This window comes from Protopterus annectens, chromosome 4.part0 (genome assembly GCF_019279795.1).
Source record: "Protopterus annectens isolate FY-2018-M chromosome 4.part0, PAN1.0, whole genome shotgun sequence".
Taxonomy (NCBI): domain Eukaryota; kingdom Metazoa; phylum Chordata; order Ceratodontiformes; family Protopteridae; genus Protopterus; species Protopterus annectens.
Window position 1 is genome coordinate 187,416,128 of NC_056733.1, and position 22,118 is coordinate 187,438,245.

General features: G+C 39.3%; 1 protein-coding gene across 6 annotated transcripts in view; it reads right to left on the minus strand.

The window, feature by feature from the left end:
• Nucleotides 1-22,118, minus strand: part of LOC122799242 — an 840,251-nt gene that overhangs the window by 64,028 nt on the left and 754,105 nt on the right. For all 6 annotated transcript variants that reach the window (XM_044068176.1, XM_044068174.1, XM_044068177.1 and 3 more), the window contains one exon: nt 8,192-8,351. In XM_044068176.1, coding sequence (XP_043924111.1) covers nt 8,218-8,351 — 134 coding nt within the window. In that variant the 3' untranslated portion in view covers nt 8,192-8,217. The remainder of the gene's footprint in view (nt 1-8,191; nt 8,352-22,118) is intronic.

Below are 22,118 nucleotides of genomic sequence, written 5' to 3' on the forward strand. Positions count from 1 at the left end.
GAGGAACAATAGCTGCTAAAAGTGTCAACATTTCAACTCAGTTACTTGAGGACCCTAAAGGGAAAAATTTCTGGCCTACCATGCAACTTGGAGAATGGCAAGGGTTGATAGTGCCTAGTATTGCGTCTGACAAGAGGATTCTTTATGCAACCCAGGGCTCTGCAGAGTACAATTAGGAGGCTAAGAAATTATGTGTAAAATATCTGTCATACCATCATAAAGGTAAGTCTTTAGCTAAGGCAACTACTAATTCCTACATGTATAATGTTTGTTCTTCACTAGCAGGTATCCAACTTCAAGTCTGTCCTCCACTATGGGAGATACCAAGATGCTTGGTAGAAGTGCATCTCTGATAGCCACCTTCTGGAAGGTGATCTGGGGTGTAAGCATAACCCAGCACCTGGTTAATTGGACATAAGTGCTTCTGAAATGCCTGTTTCTGAGGTGTATTCTGTGAAGTACTATGGCTATAGTGTAGTGACTGCATTCATAAATGATGACCGTTTCTCTCTAGGCCTACTTCCAGATCTAGCAGTGCTTAATGGCCCAGAGCAGGGATAGCCCCAAGATCTTCCCTTGTTGGGGTCTGCTGTTTAAGCTGCAGGTTACACAGACCAGTTTGAAGCCTTTTGGAACCTACTCATTATTAGGGGACATGGTTTGACATTAGACAAGTCTTTCATGTGTCTCTGCCACTGTTATCAGACATGTCCCTATGTGTCCCTACCCTAGTAAGTAACACTAAGCACCTGGTTGTTGCACATTTGATCACCCATGCTGTCTGTGAGTGTGCACACTCAGTCAGGAGCTAATGGGGAGACCTGCCTTAATGAGTATCCTAGGAAGAAAGAGGAAACATCTTTGTTTATTCTTATCTGGAATCTGTGAGAAGGTGTGCCATTTATAGAGCACAGAAGCATGCAGACACCAATCCCACTAATCTGAAGAAGTCAGCTTCCCTCTATAAGCATATACAGTGCAATGAAATCCTGACAAGTTATCTTAAAGTGGGCTTCTATATTACTTCTTTAATTCAGCACTGGACTCAAAGACTCCAGCAACTTGCTACCTGACAAATAATCTAAATCTTTGGACAAACTGGAAAAGAGGATGTCCTCTGCAATGCTAGGGATTAGATTCCGCAGTTCTCTGTCTAACCTGATAACATTCCAGTCCTGCTTAGTAGATCAGGTACATGTTTTGTCTACTGGTTTTACTTTCATCCATACTAGTTTATTGTCATTTTCCAATCTTTGTATTTCTTTTATTTTGTAACATGACTCTACAATATACCAGATCCTTGTTGCTGGCCTTACCCTCTTAATTTTACCTGGATTAGCCACATTTGCATATTGTCTTTGATGATATCTTCACCTACTGCAGAGGTATTGAGGTAGCCATTGTAGCTGACCATTGAGGAACATGTCTGGATGCATATCAGTGCTAGGATAGAGGGCATTATGCAATTTTCCTGAGGGTAACTGTCAGAGTTCTTGCCTTATTACAGTACCCATGGTCTCTACAAATTTCCAAGGGTAGATAGCAGAGACCTGCTCTCCTTTGGCCACGTTAAGGCTCTGTATTCAAATGTGAGGTTGATACACAACAAGTTGGGCATTATATATGATTTTATGTATGATGACTTTGCTTTTATAACCAAGACTTGCCTGGATGAGAACTCATTTAGTCCTCATTTAGTTGCAGCACTTCTACCAGGAATTTTGGTTATGAGTTGCTCTAGGAAGAGCAGGATAAGGGATAGAGTTACAATTTATGGTGACAATAAATTAAGGCTAACCAGAATGGACACTAGACAAACCAACTTTGTCAAACATCTCTTGGGTTCAGCAGCAAACTATAAGTTTTTGCATCTATCATTCACCAGGTAGTGGGAGGATATTCCTCCAGGACTTCTCTAATTTCCTTGTTGATTCAGTCTTGGATCACCAACACTGTAATGTGTTGGTTGACTTCAATATCTGGGTCAATGATGAACTGGTGTCTCTTGCCAATGAATTCAGTTGTATCAAGAAAGGTCTCAGGTTGCAAAGGTAGTTAGCTCAGCAACTCATACATTAGGACATACCTTGGATTTAGTCTTTCTAATGGATGTGGTTGCCATGAATCTGGGGGTGAAACCAATTTTTTGGTCATATCACTACCTTGTGCACTTTGGGCTGGTCTTATGTCTTAGTCCCCCTGATCTTGAACTGAGGGTAGTATATAATCTTACCTTTGTCAGGACTGGTCTCATTTCTATTGTGCTCCTTTAGGTTCTTGTGGAGAGTAGTGCCAATTACATTGATGTCTTAGTGAAAGAGTGCAGCATTATTTTTTTATAGACTTTAGATTCCTTGGACCCTAGCTGTATCTGCCCAGTCTCTACAAAAAGATGTGAACTATGATTCGATCATTCTGTTCACACCATATGTAGAGATGGGTGCAGGTTGGAATGTTGCTGACAATGGGCAGGACAAAGGGGTGCAAAATTTCTTACTGATGAGAATTATACCTTCTGTCAAGCACAGATTACCTGCAAGAAGTGGAAAACAAGGGTGGCATATTATGTTTCTTCTACCCTCCTTCATTATGACTGGTGTTCAGTATTCCAGATGTTGATGAGTTCATGACTTGTCTTCAGTTTCTAACTAACATGTGGACCGGACCCATGTCCTTATATGCTCATACTGACCAGCTTTGACATACATGTTCATTCCTGGGCTTTCCATACATCATTGCCCCTCCACTGACATAGAGACATAAAAGTTCTGGCTCAAGTTTGATTAGGGGCTTAGACATCTGCTGCAACTGGCATGAACCTTGGGTAATGGATGATGACCTTGGACTTCTCAATGCCACAATTCCTTAGAGGGGCTGTGATGCAAGGACAGCCCTGGAATAGGTAGTTGGCCACCAAGCCACTAACAGAGTACCACTTATCATCGGTGCATAGGAGCATGCAGTTTGGGCATAAGCACCCTCATTGCTACCTGAATAATTGTCTGTCTAGACCTTTTTCTTTTTTTTTTTTTTTAGTATGCCTGTTTCAGATTGTTAAATGATTCCAGCTACTTTGTTACCTTCTTGGAAAAACAACACTTGGAGTGAATTCCAGTTAGCCAATTTAAGGTCTCATGATATTTTTTTCTAATTCTAAAACCAATATTGTAAAAATGGAGCTTGAAGCTTTGTCGTTGGTACTTCCCAAATATGAAACCTTCACTCAGGTGGGGTGAGTTAGGCATAACGGTAAAGGTCTTTACCTGATATACACAAGGTACAGTATTTGATTTTGACCTTGGGTTATTGGCTAGGCTTAAAATGGCCCTTCAAAGCAGCTAGCCTATTATTCACCTATGAACATCAACATATGTCTGCAGGGCTTTATGTCACAATGTTTATTTATTTATAGTTTGTTTGCCAGGATAATCCATTGGGCCACGAGGAGCCCATTTTCAATTGAATTCTGGGGAGAAAAGCTCCAGAAAATTACAAATTACAGATTTACCATAAGAGTAAGTTATTAGAGAAATGTAATGTGCACAAATGAAACAAAATTAAACAAATAGAAAACACATATTAGTAGAGTGCACATATTAGTACAATGCAATAAGAGTAATATTTACAAACAGTCAAAGTTTTTAACAGCTTAACATATTAGCACAATGCAATAACAAAAACAGTCTAATTTTTTTAACAGTTATGCTAATTCATGCAGTTAATTTCTAGGCTACTGAATTTTACCATTCTAGGAGTTATGATAATTCCTAGAGTTTATTGGGGTACAAAACATTGGGAGGCTATTGTGAATTATAGCTTATAGAGAGTAGCTACAGTGTAGGGAGATTATGTGGGGTGGGAGCAAGAGCATTCCCATAGTGATGTTAGGTGTGTGTGAAGTAAAGTTTTGAATGAAGAGAGGCTGCTGGTCATGCGGATGAGAGGTGGGAGGGAATTCCAATGGCGTGCTAGACAGAAGGACATTAGATGTTTGCCTGGTGGACAGGCAGATTTACACAGTTCAATTAGATTTTGGGAATTAGATCTCAAAAGTCTATTTGGTTGTTGCATTTTAAAGGTGGTGGCAAGGGAGGGACAGAGAGAGGGGGTGAAAATAAGTTTGTATGCTCAGACAAGTTGAATATAGATGAGGTAATTGGACAGCTCAAGCCAATTCAGTTGGTGTAGGGCAGTGCAGTGATGGGAAGTAGATCTATGGCTGGTTGCAAATTTTATTATTTTATTATAGCAAGAGGAGAGTATAGTTTTGAGGGAGGATTGCAGGTTAGTAAGGATAGAGGCACCGTATAGGAGGGATGGGATAAAGCAAGTGTTGGCGAGGGTGAGCCTAGTGGAGGGAGAGATGTAATGGTTGTGGCGGTAAAGCATGCCTATTTTGTTGTGTGTTTTTCGATATTTACTTGTAGATGATTATCAGACTTTAGCTGGTCATCGATCAGGACTCCTAGTAGTTTAGAATTAGAGACTATTTCGAGAGGAGTATTATTTTGACTGGTGACTGAGAATGAGGTTTTTTCTAGGGTGGTGGTTTTGGAAGCAGTAAATATCATAAGTATAGTTTTAGTAGCATTGAGTGCTAGATGTTGTCCATCATCCATTGCTCAGTGGAGGAGAAGGTATCTTGGGTTAATTTAACTAAGGTGGGTATAGAAGAGGCAGAGCAGATTATTGTTGAATCATTGGGATATTGGACAAGATTGTCATTTGGGATGGCTTGGTAGAAATCATTTATGAATATATTGAATAGAAGGGGGCCTAAAATTGAACCCTGGGGGACACCTGTGGGAGTATAGAGAAAAGGGGAGGTGACATTTTTTCCATCTGACTGCTTGTTGCCTGTTTGAAAGGTAACTGGTAAACCAGTTAATAGAGGAGTGGGATAGATTTAGTTTGGAGAGTTTAGTGAAAAGAAGGTTATGAGAGATAGTGTCGAATGCCTTAGAGAGGTCAAGAAGAGAGTGGACATGATGTGGCCAGTGTCATGGGCCTTATTAACTGTTTATAGGAAGGAGAGGAGAGCTGTGGTAGTGCTGTGGCCAGGTTTGAAACCATGTTGAGTAGGGGTTAGAAGTTGGTTGTTTATGAGGTAAGGTAGAATTTGTAGATGGATGTATTTTTTTGAGAAGTTTAGAAATGGGGGATAAGATAGGGATAGGTCGAAAGTTTGTGATATTATTGTTATTACCACCTTTAAGGAGTGGAATAATCAAGGACTTTTTCCAGAGGTGGGGAACTTGACATTCAGCAATAGCTCAATTTATAAGAATGCAGATGGGAAGAACTATGCTTTCTGCGGTAACTTTTAAGAAATATGAGGGTATATCATCAGGGGCACTGGAGCCGGGTTTCAATGTTAGTAGACGTTTTATATGGTGGCTGTAGGGATGGGGTTGAAGGAGAAAAGAGGAGGTTGGGAGCAGGAGATGCTAGGGGAGGGAGGGATAGGTGGAAATAAGTGTGAGGAAGCCGGATGGGAAGTGAAGGATGATGTAAGTTTACTTATGGAATCGATAAAGAAAGTGTTAAATTGGGTAGCTAAGTCCAAGTCAGAGACATCTGGATCAGGGCAGGGCTTTTCATTTTTGCCAGGGTTGAGAAGGGAGGAGATTCCATGCCAGAACATTTTGGGGTTCATGTTATGGTTGGTTTTGAGTGCAGAGAAGTAGGCTTTGTGGTCTGAGATAAGTTTTTTTTTACTTTGTTGCAAAATGTTTTAAATTCATTAAGGGTGGTTATAGTTTTATTTTTGGAGTAGTGTTTCGAGGTATTATCCCAGAATCGCATGGCTAGTAAGATATTTTTGGTTAGCCAAGGTACAGGGTTACTTCTTATGCATTTTGTTTTCAGAGGGGCAAATGAGTCATGCAAATTGAGGAAAGTTGAGTTAAAGTAGGTAACAGCATTTTCTTAGGGAAGGGTTTTTAGTGGGTTCCAGTTCATTTTTTTAATGAATTTGAGAATGTGCTAGGATGGAAGTTTTTTAGACAGCGAGTGAAGGTGTAGGTATGAGTTAATTATATGGAGGAGGGAAGATGGTGGGCAAAAGTGGGGAAGTGGTCACCTAAAGGTTGGGCAGAGTGCCACTATCAGTGATGCAATGTGGATGAGAAACTAGAATCCAGTCCAGGGTGCTTCCAGTAAGGAAGTTCTTGGAAGGCATAGTTGCTGAGTTAATAAGCTGAGTGAAGTTGTACATGTTTATATTAAGTGAGTTTGTAGGAGATTGAATTGTTGCCCAGTTAATATTAACATCACCCTGGATTATAGTTTCATTAGTGATGCTGTTAGAGAACCAGGAGAGAATATCTTCAAAGGTTGAGATATTGTCTCCAGGAGGGATATAAAGGGAGACTATGCATATAAGTTTATGTTTGTTTATATGAAGTAGGGCTGGAGTTAGTTCTTCCTTGCCAAATTTGGGAATAGGTTTAGTATAGGGGGTAACTAAGTGGGATGATGAGTACAGCAGAGCGACTCCCACCTCTTTTTTATGTGTTCTATCTTTCCTAATTATGGAGTAGTTGGGTGGTGTTAGTTCAGAGACTTTTATATGCGGTTTGAGCCAGGTTTCGGATATGGCCAGAATATTGGGTTAGTTATGGTGAAGCCAGGCATGGAGGTTAGAAATTTTGTTGCATATGCTCTGAGCATTTAGAGCTGAGAAATGGAGGGGTTTACCAGTTGTGGGAGGAGGATGGGACTGGAAGGTTAAGATGTGTGGGGGAGAAGGTCCAAGGTTTGGGTGAGTGTCAGAGAGAAGGATAGAGATGAGATGGCAGAAGAGGTATTTGAGTTGCTTGGTATGCAATCTATGGGTTGTAGGCTTTATGGGGATGTGGCTAATATAGATGTGAGTAGAGTTTTTGGGGTTAGGTAAGAGTTTGTAGGTGAAGAGCATATTATTATTGAAGGGGTAGAGACTGGGTGATATGCACATTGAGGAATATGTGTGCATCATGGAGATTGGGTTAGTTGTATGAAATGGAGGTGGGTGATTTGCACTGAGAGGTTGGGTGAGATAGGTTAGGTAAGATATGGTAATAAGTAGTAGTATCTGACTTAGAAGAGAAAAAGGTTTGGTAGACAAGATGACTATTCAGGATATAATGGGGAGTGAATTTGGGATTAAGTAGATATTAGTAAAAGTTTAAAGAATGGGTTTGGGTACCTGAGAAGGTAATATGGATAGTTTGTGTTATTGTGGTAGGACATTTTGGCATAGGAGGGGTGGATTATAATGTCACATATTCAATATACAGTTGTAAAACACTTACTAGAGAGATACTGAGCTCTTCATGGGGCCTGTAGCAGGGTAGTTGCAGCTTTAAAAATGGAGAACAAGGGTGTGAGCAGGCAGTTCTTTTGTACTGCTGCTAATGAGCCAAAGCAAAGACAAGTTTGTGTTTAAGAAACAATCAGAATTGACCAAGGACTGCTCAGAATTGTCCAAGGACTGGTTTGAAGCTGTAAGTCATTTCTTAACCATTTCTCAGGTGGAAGAACAGGATAAACTTGTATCAGTAGGCTACTGTGGTCTAAATTTAAATTAGCAAACACACCAAACACGCAGTATTTGTTTAGTTATGGATACTATTTGCTAACATAAGGGAATAAAAGAGAAATGGAAGATGCATGTGAGTGTGTGTGTATGTGGAGGGGGGCTGCTTACAAGCCAAAGCAGAGTGCTTTCCAGGGGATAATGAATATTAGCTCAAACAGGCAGACACATACACAGAGTTAACTTTAGCTGTTTGTCTTTGCAGACAGTTCAGACCCGGACTGCGCTTTTCGTATAACAATGTATCCACCGGTCGGATAAAAGATAAAGGTGGTACGGCAGCTGAATACTTAGAGTGGTGCTAGGTCTAGAAAAGAAGAGTACAGAGAGGAGTACGCACTTAAATAAAGGCTCTAAGGGGTAACCAGGAATTCAGTTTGGTGTGCTGTGTACTTTACTCTGATATTGTAGTTATTCTGTGGTTTAATGTGCTCAAGATATGGTTTGTTATATTTTATTGTTTTCTACTTATATGCTTTGTAAAGTTTCTGATGTTATACAAAACGTATGTATTTATTCATCCACTATACTTACCTGGGCACTAGAAATAAGTAAAGTAAAAAGCTCATGATAATGGAGCAGTTTTATGTGCAGTAACTTACAGTAACTTACCATGTGTTCAGGAATGAACATGTGGTTCACAGATGAGTTTTTCTGAACTTGCAGACCAATATGATACAAACACAAGCACAGGGTAAGATGATCAGTAGTAACAAAAATAGTGCTGTGCTGCTGTAGAACACGATCTTACTTTTTTCAGAAGCAGGTTTATCTGAAAGACAAGCAGAGAACATTTAGGATCCAATGAACTGTCCCGGGCTTCATCTGGATGGTACACACGTGCACACACATGCACCATGCACACGTCATGCATGCACATACGTGCACGTGTGCACACACACACACACACACACACACACACACACACATGCACAAATATGAAAACAAATATATTCAAATGGAAATGCACACGGTAATGACTTATAATTTGTGAGATTGCTTTAACAATACATAACATGACATAATGTAGATAAACAAAACTTCCCATTTTTTAGCTTGTCACCATGAAAACTGCATCATAACCTGGAAAATAGTGATTTTTTTTTCAGGCAGTGAAACTCATTACGTAAGTCAGTCTTCTTTTCCATTCATTCAGTGAAGTAGAGATGTCACATGCTATTTTACCCTCTTCCTGCACATTGAAGAAGAGATTCCTAGATTGCTCCATTGTCAATGAAAGAGCACTGTTAGATGTTTCTTTTTCTGAATAAGAGATGCCAGCCAGAGATCTGTTAGATATTATCTCTGCATTCCCCACCTCAGTGGAGGAAACCTGTCAGATGCACTCCCCACCTCCAGCCAATGCAGGAGATCGGTTAGTGGCTGCCCCTCCCCTATTATCCATGAAGAAGGGCTGTCAGATGCTATCCCCTAACCCACCTATTGTTAAGGAGATAGTCAGATGCCATCTTATTCCCTACCACCCCATAAAGGACATCTGTCAGATGCTGTACCCTCCTCCATCCCTTGTGACAGAGAGCTGTCAGATGCCGTCACCTCCCCCACCTTTTTTGAAGGACAGCTGTCAGATGCTGTCCTCTTCTCACCCTTTGTGAAGGAGAGTTGTTAGAAGTTGTCTCCTCCTCCACCCTTTTTTTAGGGCAGCTAGCAGATGCTGTCCCCTCCTCCACCCATTCTGAAGGAGAGTTTTCAGATGCTGCACCCTTCCACCATTTGCAAAAGAGAACTGTCAGATGATGTTCTCTCTCTCACCATTTATGATAGAGATGTGTGGCCCTTCCCCCTCCTTGAAGGACAGCTGTCAGATGCTGCTTCCCGCAAGCAAATGACAGCTGCTGGACATGGACTCTCCATCAGGAAGAGTTGCTTGATTGTCCCCTCTCTCACTGAAAAGAGATTTTAGATGCTGCATCTTCACACTGCTGAAGAGGATGGTGCCCCCATCCCCAGTAACAGAGAGCTGTTACACTCTGTGGTGAAGAGGTATTAAATGATGGTCTTCCCTCTATGAAGGAAATCTGTCAGATTTTGATTCCCCTCACCTCCTTGAATGACATTTATTACATACTACCTTCAGCTCCAGTGAAATAGAGCTGGCAAATTCTGTCTTTCTGACCATGATTAGACCTGTAGCAGCTCTGCTCATTTCCAGAACACTAGTTTGCCAGCATCACCACTGATGCAAATGTAATCCATGTCTAGCATGTTCTATGATCATAGGATCACAGAAACTGCAAACTAGTAACTCTGGAGACCATGTATGTCTTGCCAAATGCCATTCTCAAGATGTAAACTCTTCTTCCAGTAGGGAAAAACATGTCAGGTTGGGATTAACTTGTGGTTTCCTATCCAATTACCAAGGTTAATCTTGAAAGAAGCAAGAGTGTCACTCTGTTTAATATGCAGAGGCAGTCACTGGGTAATATATCTATCCCTCTAAGGTATTATATATATTATATGCATACATAAAAGCACCCACACATTGTTCTATTGTATATGATCAAACTGAAAACATCAACAAAAAAGTGAGAACATACACAATACAGAAAACAAAAAAGATTGACTAAAATAATACTGAGAATGGAAAACTATTTCCTGTCCCAATATTAACACTAACCCCTCCCCATAACACTAGCCTCAAATTCATCTGAATAGTGGCAGTGTTACAGGAAAGTTTTTATGAAGGTAAGGTGTAGGATTAAGGCTGAGGGAAGGGGCAGCATTAGGGTTAGGGTAAGCATCCATTACTAAAGAGGGCAGGGAGCTCCACTCCCCTGCACCACCTTAGTGCAAGTTTATATCAAATCAAGTCAGATGTTGTAAGATGATAGATTATTGTACAATAAAGAAGAAGGTAATCTTATGCTGCAAATTTTAACCAGTATCATGAAAACATGCAAATTTAATGTTACTAAAAAGTGTGCCATTAATTGGTGATAAACACTGTAAGATCTTGTAGTTTAGTAATAGCATGCAGAGGCTAATTTTAGGGATAATTATCATCTGCTAAGGCAAAACTAGGACTAGTTAACTTCACAGAGTGAGAACATAATAAGTAAGATGAGTTATAAACTAGTAAACAGTTACTAAGAGGATGGAAATTTTGATTGTGGATTTCTAGTATAGCCATCTAAATAGACCATGTTTTATCTTGCTTCCATAATTTATAGGTTATAATGCAATTTTCTGTTTTTTTTTTTTCTCTTGAAAACAACACTCACGTTATTATTATTAACTTTTTTCATGGGGCAGAGCAGCACATGATCAGCAAATGGTCTTGAATGTTCTTGGATAACAAATGCTTACATTTGTAAATACTTTAGTTAACTTGTGTAGTTTAGTTTAGATAGGTTTAGTTTACAATTTTTGGTTGTATTTCTTCAGCTAGAGAAGTTAGAAAACTGTGTGATCAGGTCTTGGTGGAGTAGATCTCTTTCTTGTATGACTAGCATTGCTGTCAATATACTTAATCTGCTATCACTCTGGAATCCTCATTCATTGTTTCCTTTAGGTGTAGGAACATCTATATTTTGGTACATAAAGTGTTCATCTGTATCATCTGTATCATTGTTATTGTCTTTCTTATTATATTTACTTTGTATTCCTATGAGATAATCTGTAATGTAAATGTACAATGTGTACTATGTATTTGTATTTATCTGGAGGTTTTCTCCCCAGGACTCCATTGAAAATGGGCTCCTTGTGGCCCAATTGGACTATCCTGGCAAACAAACTGCAAATAAAATAAAATAAATAATAATAAATGAGCTATAGGCATATACATCACTTTCTGTATTGCATATGTAAAGGCTGGCAGAATCAAATATATCTTCCTGTCACCTACATGGAATCCAGGTGGTTTCTAACTGGAAACTGTTCTGTTACCCATTTTATAATATGAAGGCCTTATATTTATAATTCAATAAACGTATATGTGTGCATCCCAATTTGACTCATATAAAAAGAAATGTGTGTCTTGCATTTTTGATATGGGAAACTCAACAAATATTGCAGCATGACCATTTCTGATTAAGGCAATCCAGATCAGAAGTAATTCTCAAAGGAGATTTGTTATACATTTCGTTATTCACCCTGTATGATAGAATTACCTTTCTTCTCCAGTGGTTTCAAGTTTTATTTAGTTTTCAGAGACAGGGCATTAGATTTGGTGGGGACTGTAATACGACTCTTGGCTCTCCTTTAGTCAAACATTGATGAACTGTGACATGTCAAAATAGAGGTTAAAAATTGTTACCCAGTTTAAGCAAGGTATAACTACTATTTGACCCTTATTATACTTTCTATTCTGAAGAGAAAAAAATGTTGCCTTCTTTTCACCATCGTATGGAACCTGGTCAAGACCCAGTTCTTTCCTGAGATCAAGAGCATTTCAAAGATGTAGACTGGAATATAGCTCAGATCCCTGATCTTTCTTATACCAGTAATTAATACATGCAAAATCACAACGTATACCAAAAAATCAGTATTAGACAAACTGGAAATTAAATCCATATGTACAACAGAATGAGTATGTTGGGGAACAAACTGTATTAATTTAATTGTTTACCATGCTGCATCAAGACAACACAGTCCTATTCAATATTATATAGGCTGCCTTTAAATCTACAATAAGTGGGTTTATAATTATAAACCATAATATAGAAAGAGAAGCAGACCAAAGCAGAAAAATAGCTTGGAAGGGCATAGTTCACATTTAGATTCCAAGCTTTAGTTGAACTATGATTCAGATAAATTTTAATTCCCAGTCAGTGCTCATCAACATCTTAAGTCTATGTTGTTGTCTTTCAGCTTTTAGGGGTCGCCACAGTGGAACTCCGGTCCGCTAATGATTGGCAGTAGATTTTCACGAACGCCAAGGTGCCAGCTCGACGTTCAACCTTCAACAAAGGCACGCCCTTTTACGCATGTTTTTCAAATGCCCATGCAACTGCGGGGAGGACATGCAGACTCTACACAGAAGGCATTCCCTGCATTCCAGCCGAGAATCGAACAGGAGAACCTCTTGCTGTGAGGCAACAATGCTACCGCTGCACCACCGCGGAATATAAATGCTTCATATTTGCCAGCAATTGAATCTGTAATTCAGACCAAATGTCTGAATTAGGGGTTTGGGAGGGTTTCCTAATGGTTAAGGTGTTTGCCTTACAAACACAAGGTACAGGGTTTGAATCTCACAAGGAATAACTGGCTAGGCTTAAAATGGCTCACAAGGGCAGTTAGCCTAGTACTAACCTATGAACCTATGTGGGAGAAGGGACTTGGTTCTGTTTCAACTTTTGGCTAAGTCATTAAAACCAAATTATGGTTTAAGTAACATTTCAGTGTCAAATGATGGTTCATCATCTGAGTATTTGATTGTACATGCAGAAATCCGAATGATATTGATAGTTTGCTCTCTAGCATTCATCTAAATACCACCCCAATTTGTTGTATTTTGATGCTAAATTCAGACTTAAAAAAATATATATATTAGAAACTCTCTTGTAAATCAAAGAGCGTATGTTTACAGGACCAAATGGTTGTGACACCACTTAAAAAAGTTCAAATGGCATATAGCCCAGATTATGTTAAAATGATATATTTATATGAAAGATTACAGCATTTGTGATAGATACATGAATCAGTCAAAAACAAATTTTATTCTCCAACTGAACTCAGATATTCTTTTAGTAAAGCACTATTTCTTGTTTTGCTTATTAATCTGGATATTAAAATTTATTCAGCGTTAATTGCCAAAAGATTTTGATTAGTTGTTGATCACCTTATCTCAAAATTCCAATCAGAGTTTAAGGAACTAAGTAACTAAAACACAGTCAGGATAACATAATGCTGGAATGAATCCTTTACCAGAATACGCATTCAGATAATCCACAAGGAGTAATCACACTGGATGCATGTAAAGTATTTGATTGAGTTCATGTTCTCTTTTAATTTAAAGTTCTTAAAATCTGCTCTTCCTGAAAATTATATGCAAGTTATACATTTTTTATATGACTCACCTCTGCATCACAATTAATAACAGGATCTCATCATTCATAAGAAAATTCTACAGGAACTAAACAATGGTACCTTTAACACCCTAACTCTTCATCATCTGTCTCAAACTTTTCTTTCTCAGAATTTGTCAGGATCTTTTAAATAACAGAAATATTTTTTAATTCAAACATCAAAATTACTTCCTTCACTCATGCCATTCATTTATATTTTCAAAATCTGGCAAAATCTATCCTCCGTTTATTATAAACAGTAAAGGAATGCAGTAAAGCTTGAAAGAGGTAAACTGAATCTAGACAAGTCAGCACTTTTCCTACTGTCACAAATAAGATATTTAACTCTCCTTTGGCAAACAGTATCAACATTTCACTTAATGAACCATCACACCTCCTCTTTGTTTACTAGCCCATTCAGTTTCCATTGCTAGTGAAATACCTGGCAAACAGGGACACTACTGAAGCAGTCTTGTTTTGGCTTTTCCCAGTTAGGGGTTGCCACAGTGGAACTCCGGTCCGCTAATGATTGGCAGTAGATTTTTACGTGCCGAGTTGCCGGCCCTGATGCACAACCTTCAATGAAGGTACGCCCATTCACGCATGTCTCCACACAGAAGACGCTCTAGCTGAGTATCGAACAGGACAACATCTTATTGTGAGGCGACAACACTACCGCAGCACCACCACCGCAGTTACACTACTGAAGGAGTAATCATTTTTTTATTGCATCCTTATATGGCCTGCTCTTACTTGTCTGTGCAAGGAAAGATGTGTGTGCAAAGGGCTTTCTATGCTGTCCATTTATCACTTGCACAAGTCTGCCCACCCTCACTGAATCACAGAAGGCAGGTGTTCTAGTCCACAGTGAAGAAATCGCACTATCTCTGTATGTTCCCAAGCATCCATATACCTCTTCTCCCACAGCAACTGTAACACTGAATCTAATAAATGCAGCTGGAAAAATGTTCCCACTTTTGGGAATGACAAGTAATACATTTAAAGTGATGTCTTTCTGCTTGGATTACTTTGAAAAGAAGCATTAACCTTCTTTTCTGTATTGCTCAATGCTAGATCAATGCTAGATCCCCAGTATTACTCAGGCATACATTCTTCAAAGTATTTGTCTTTATTAAAATAAATTAATGTCACTCTAGTCATACATTAGCAATTTATGATTCTTCTTAATGCCTGCCTGTCCCCTCACAAATTAGTTGCTATGGACAAAATGAATTTACCAATGTATAACTATTGTGAAGTTTTACTGCCAAAAATGTTCATACTTGTTTTGGGTCATGTAAATCTATTCAATGTATATAGTCATATCTGCTGGAAAAAAATCTATAAATAAGGCTCTGCATGATAAATGTGAATCACCTATTTTTCTGCTGGGTATCCCTATTCCATATATGCAGAGGAAAGCTAATATGGTGACAAGTTTAATCTCTTCCTCTGTCATTATTTGTTTCAAGTTTTATTCTCTAAGACAGAAAACATCACATGCTTGTTTATAAAATTTTGTATGGTGACAAACATACTAAAAGAAAAGGTATCACATGGTGTGCCACTCTTTATAAAATCTGTACGATAAACTTAATCTCTTCTTGGTGAATTATTTATTGATAAACATTGGACTAAAACAGAAGATATCACAGTGAAGGTATGATGCTCAGTTATAAATGCTTTCTTCATGGAAGTCCTCACGCAAATACCTCTAGGCCATTAACAGGTTTCATCGACTGCGGTCTAAAATAAACATAGTTTGCTACACTGAGCATTGAAATATCACAGACCTTTGTGATTTTATATATATATATAAATATCAGGTCATCACAATCTGTGATGCTATGTCTACCCATGTCCTCGTGGTCAGCCTTTGATTTCCTTTGCCAGCTAAGTGTGTTGTATTGTGAATATATTTGTGGTTTACAATCACTTTCTAATATGATGTTTATCTCATACAGATCAATGATTCTAAAATACATTTCTTGTATGGAGAGTCAGTAGCAATGCTAATATTCCACTTCATGTTTCATTTTTTTGTTTTTTTGGGGGGGATTTTTTGGCTTTTGATATTTTCTTATGTACTGTTTTATATGAAAATATTGAATAAAATTGTGATTGTTAAATGAATATCAGTAGTGCATCTGTCTGTGAGAGCAGGTAAGCTGTGTCAGTTCTGTCCATATTTGTTCTATCATAGTTCGTCCTGCATAAGCCAACACTGATCTTGCACCACTGTTAGCAGTGACATCTATATTCATGTGCTCCCTGCTTAAACAGTGCTTTCTTAATCGGTTTTGTCACCATTTTGAAATAGTCATTTGACTATGATTTGTGCTTCGTAAGTGTGTGACTGGTCATTAGGTCTTATTTCTGTTACTAAATGTATTATTATTATTACTATTAAATGAGATTTCTTTATTTATTTGAAATTTTGATGGCAATATTTACTTCATTCATCTAAATTTGGTAACAAGTATGCCTGTAGTAGACAAATTATCTCTGAAGACTTTAACTTACCTTTCGGTTTTCTTTAGGGTGTGAATAGGACTGTGATAACTCTGAGCATGGAAGATTTTTATAAAGCTACAAAAGTTATCTATTTAGAGAATTTACAATCTTACCCGAGAGAAAGCTACATAAACATGAGAAACTTTCTAAGACATATAAGAGGCTAGAGAAAGCATATAAAAAGTCAGGTAACTGTTTAATTTCCTTTTATTCATATGCTGCAGTATTCATAACATAAGGGAGTCCGCCTCTGGCTGACTTGTACATCCAGCCAGTATCCAGAAATCTACATGCAACTACAAGGTACATGCTATACCACACAACATAACGTGAATGTTGGCCATAAAGAGAAGTTGGGTAAAAAAGCAGATGTTGGCATGTACCTACCTCAGAACTTTTCTGATGCCTGTCCTATCACCTCCTCCAAACGTTTGCTTGCCAGAAATGTTGTGTTCCAGTTATCAGATAAGTACTCGCTGGGGTTTTATCTTGGTAATATTTTTGCTGCTGCCTGTTTGCTGACTTCATGTTAGATAGGAAAGGTAAGTGTCAGTGTGGAAGTCAGATTCCACAAAAGATGCCCACGATCTTTGCCTCTTTTGTCTAGGCCCAGAACCCGACCACACGGAGTGCGTTATTTTAAGTCCTTCATGCCTAAGACCCTTAGAAGTCAGTTAGCATCTTTAAAATTATACTTGGAGAACTAGTGCCTTAATTGCCTAGCACACAAGATGGATGTGACATCGGGCCATTTTGATAAGCCCGTACAAAGAAAGCCAAGAAATCTTGGCCTGAACTTTCAGCTGTGCCCTCTCTTCCAGTCGTTTCTCCGATGCTGGTGTAGGCCCAGAGGCCATGCCAGAGGTGGTGGATGTACCTTCGGTGGGTACCACAATGGAAGTCCCAAAGGAGTCCACCGGCACGTCCACAAGGGAAGGGGGTCTATATTACGTGATCAAACATTTAGCTAGTCAAATAACTAAATGTCAATCACTAAGTGTCGAAGACCCAAAACCATGAACGCCATTTTCCACTCAGGGAAACAAGTCATTTAGCTGTTACGCGGATTTTGCCCTTTCTTCAATGTGGAGCAATTTCAGAGCTGGCATATTTAGTTAGGGGGTGTGGGTGGAGAAGCCCTCCACTTCATTTGTGTTTATTTATTTATTTTTTTTAGCTAGGACAACGGCATTGTTTCCCTTTGTGGAAACTGCAGTTTGCAGTTTTGGGTCTTCAACATTTAGAGATCGATGTTTAGTTATTTGATTAACTAAACGTTTGATTACGTAATATAAACCCAGGGCAGGTGTCCAATCAGGGCAATAAAGGGGAGCCTAGGCTCATTATCTCTGAAGGCCCTCATGGCATCACACAAATGACAGTGCATGAAGATGTGCTTTCGGATATTGTCAAATGTAGGCTGACATCCAGTCCTTCCACCTTTCATCATATGGAAGCCCCCAAAAAGAAGGCAGCTAAAACTAAACACGTGTCTCCTGCTACTCTTCAGCAGCCTCCTGATTGTCAAACTTTTTCTCTAAGCATCTTTAATGCCTTTATGGCCCTTCATCAATTACCTCTGTCAACTGTCCCTCTGCAGCCCTTTTCTATTCCCTCAACCTTCAAAAGGACAGCTGCTGACACTTCTTCAGAAGAGGAAGATCCTTTTGGAGAGGAATCCTTGGCCTACTCAACACAGTTGACTTCCCCATTAGGGTATGCCTCCTCAGAGAAGGAATCTAATGGTACAGATTCCCTGGGGAAGATATTTCCTTTGGAGAGACCTTTCTCAAAATGAAAGATTTCTTCAAGTGGGACTGCTCCCAAGTTTCAGACCTTCAGAAGAGGTACTATGACCACCTGCAGATAGATACCCCCCTCTGCATGAAGATTTCAAGGCCAGATCATTGGATGCATCCTTAGATAACAAAGCCTTATTTGGTAGTTCATCAGCAGAACCCTTCAAAACTCTACAGGAGAAAGGAAAGGAGATACAGGACCTTAAACACATTCTTGTGTCTCCAGTTCCACGGTTTCAAAGGAATTACCCAGTTAAGACTGACATTATAAGAAAATCATCCTTGTCCTCTTCTTCTAAAAGTAAGAGGAGACCTAGGAGGCCAGCCTCTTCCAAGTCTGCTTCTTCCACTCCTGCCCCAAAGCAGTCCTTTCAATCTCAACCTAAACCAGGCACTCTGTTACTACCAGACATCAGGGCCATCCACTCCCTTGTCTCTTCATCTCAGTCTCTCTCTTGCTGCTTGGAAGCTGATTACTCAGGACTCTTGCGTCCTCTCCATAATCAAGACAGGGTATTTCATGGTTTGGGAAAAATTCCCCTCATTCAGAGGGATTACACCCCCCAAAGATCAGTTGAGCTTCTTCCCTCAGGTCATCTCAGACCTGGCTTCTCAGGGACTATCCAAGAGGTTCCCACCTCTCAGCAAGGAAAGGGATTTTACTCCAGGATATTCTTGGTCCCCAGGAAGGATGGCCCTTGGAGACGCATCCTGGACTTTTCCCATTAAACACCTTTCTCAAAGTCCCATGTTTTCGTATGTTAACTTTGCCTTCCATGCTCCCTCTCATTCTTCCCCAAGCATTCATGGTGTCCTTAGACATAAAGGATGCCTACCTTCACATTCACATTCCCATCCACCCGCTGTTCAGGAAATGTTTACATTTTTCTTTTGCTTCCTTGCATTTTTAAGTTTTGTGCTTTGCCCTTTGGTCTCTCTACGGCATCAAGGGTTTTCACAAAATGCTTGGCTCCTGTTATAGCTTTCTGCAGATTGCAGGGAATTCAAATTTTCCCTTACCTCAATGACCTTTTGATTCAGGTCCCCAGGACTTCTTAAGGAAAATCTTTCCTTCACCATTGCCTTTTTACAGAGTTTAAGGTTCAACATAAACTTCCAGAAGGCTTCCCTCACCCCTTCACAGGATCACATTTTCCTGGGGTGCAGGATACAGACAAACTGTTAGCCTCTCTTCCCATAGAGAAGGTCTTGTTCCTGACCTTCTATTTCCAGACCATCCTTCGTCTTCAGTCATTGACAACCAGGGACTTCCTCTATCTCCTTGGGTACATGGGATTAACTATCCCCATGATACTCCTCGCAAGACTACTCTCTTTTTTAATTTCTCCAAATCTTTTAGGTTTCTAATACCATGACGGGAATGGACCCCATTCCTAAGTCAAAGTATGATTAAAGTTCACAAAATTAGTATTGTTTCACTCTTTGATGTCAGCCAAAAGTGCTCTTCATAGCACCTGCAATGTGCACAGTAATGACTCCTGCAATTCGTTTGGAGTTACATGTATTGGTAGCATATTTAAACAGGATTGTAGACTCTTTTTTATAAGACCCATTGCTCCTACTACTATTGGAACTGTGTATCTTTCTTCCACATTGCTCTCATTTCTTCTGCAAATCCTGATATCTTATGATTTTGTGTCTATCTGTACGCAGGACACTGTAGTCACTGGGTGTGGCAATTTCAATGATCAATGCTACTTTTGTCTTCTTTTCCTGGGCCACTGTTTCTAGTTTTCTAGCATCTATCTTTTGAACTGTTGGTAATGGGTGGTCCCATTTGGCTCTTATTTTCACTGTTTTCAGCCAATTCAATACCATAATGTTTGCACAATCCCCAGTGCAACAGTCTTGCCACATTATTACGCCTTTCAGAATACAGTCCTTCTGACATTAGTATGTTGCAACCAGCAATGGGGTGTGCAATATGTCCCTCCCAGCCTGTCTCAAGCTTGAGCCTTGGCATTCTCCCTTATGTTACAAATACTGCAGCATATGAACAGAAGGACATAGAATAATTGTGTAAAATCTTACCGTAACCATAGTGTCCTTCTCTTCTGTATGCTGCAGTATTACTCTCTCCCCCTGCCTTTCCCCTGATGCTTGCCTACTTTTTTCCCTGCTGATATACGATCTCAGGCTGGTGCTGGGTGGCATACAGTTCTGACGTAGATGCGTGCTGACATCCGCTTTATAGCCAACGTCTTTTTATGGCCGATGTATGATTTATGTTGTGTGGTGTAGGACGTACCTTGTAGTAGCATGTAGACTTTTGGATACTGGCCAGATATACGAATCAGCTGGAGGCAGACTCCCTTATGTTATGAATACTGCAGTATATAGAAGAGAAGGACATCTAAAGTTATAGTAAGATTTTACACAACTATACTATATTCTGAGACTTGTTAAGGTGAATCCCAGAATACCAAGTCTTATATACATCTATATAGACATATATGTACTAAGTATGAAGTTGCAGTGTCTCAGAGTTATTCCCTTTTGTCTGAGGTATGGCCATCTCACAGTTACTATATGCATGTTTGGAAGGTGTGCAGGCCTGCCATCCACATCAAGGAGTGCAGGGGTACCCCTGTAACAAACAAATTTAAAGAACAATGATGTTCAGCATTCATTATTCTCCTTAATTTCCACACCTGTTTTCATAATTTCAGGGCTCATACTTATGCATCTCATAATTATAATAGGGAGACAAATTCCCATTCAAATACTTCAGTTATGGGGCACAGAAAAGAAAAAAAAAGGAGGAGGTATCAGAAAAAGGAGGCAGTGGCAAAGAAATCTTAAAAGCTTAATTTGGCTTGAGTTATACTAACAAAACACATTTGATGGGATCTACTTCAGGAACCCAGAATCTGATCATAAATGTGTCCAATAAAAGATCTCCTAAATTGGTTTAACCAGCATTAAAAGGGAAATGTCCAAAATCAAAACAGGTATCTTTGCCTGAGCCACGATTGTTTTTACATGCATTAATCTTCCACTTCCAGGCAGCACCAGGAATATTTAATAGAGGAAACTCTAAGATGGCCGTAACAGCTAACACTGTCGAATTGCCTGACTTCTGTATCTCAGGAGAAGAGTGAATCTTGGAAATCGGTCTTTTCCTTAAAAGTTCTTTTTGCAGGGGAACAAAGCACCCTGCACCCCCCACCCCAAACTTATACATACCAACTCCAAGATTGCCATACCTCTGAGAAAAGGGAATATTCTAAGAAATAGCATCCTGGACTTTATGTACATCCAGTCATTTGGCCATTCAGTCTCCATATTTTGGGACTCGTTCTAGTGGTTTTCAACATTTCCAATGGTTACTAAGAAAAACAGCAAAGCACCATGCAAAATAGATCAGCATTTAGCAAACAAGCAGAACAGACTGCAGAAACCTTCAACGTCTTGGTTATCCTTCTATGGAACCTGCGTTCCTCAAGAAGCATTATTGCTAAATGATGGAATTAAAGGATACCTTGTGTATTAGTTGTTCTCCTATAGACAGTTAAGAATATAAATCAGTTATACTGCGCATCAGTGGGGTTGCCTGACCCGATCTATAATTTAAAAGCAGCTACTGCCACTGTTGTCCTCAACTAATACAATGCCAAATAAGGTTAAAAAGGTTACCTTAGTATGAGGCAGTGATTCTAGGATACATGACACGTTTGGTAAAAAGCCATTTAATGCCTCAAATCTTTCTGTTAGGGCTACCACTTATCTTTTCCATATTAATCTCTAGCAAAGCTGCATTCTTAATCAAATGCAAGAAACAATACTTTCTAGCTGGGGATATTAAAGATAAACTAAAGAAATTTAATTCCACTGCAAATTTAATATGACTACATATTTTAAAATGTGCATAAGATTCATTACATGCAACCATGATAGCAGCTGATACAGCAATGTCCATAAAATGATGTCCGTGACTGAGACGTGACTCTCACACTGACAATGCCAAGCCTGATTTACTCTTTGCTCTCCTCCCCACTGAATGCATATTTGGTAAATCTGCAGATGACATACTCAGATATCTAGAAGTGAAACGGATGTGGCAGCTGAAAAACAAATATTCCAACAGCAAATATTTTCTTAGAGACAAAACTCTGCATCTTTTCCTTCTTATGCTCCTTTTTAAAAGGGGTAAGCAGCAAGAGTCAAAAGATTGTG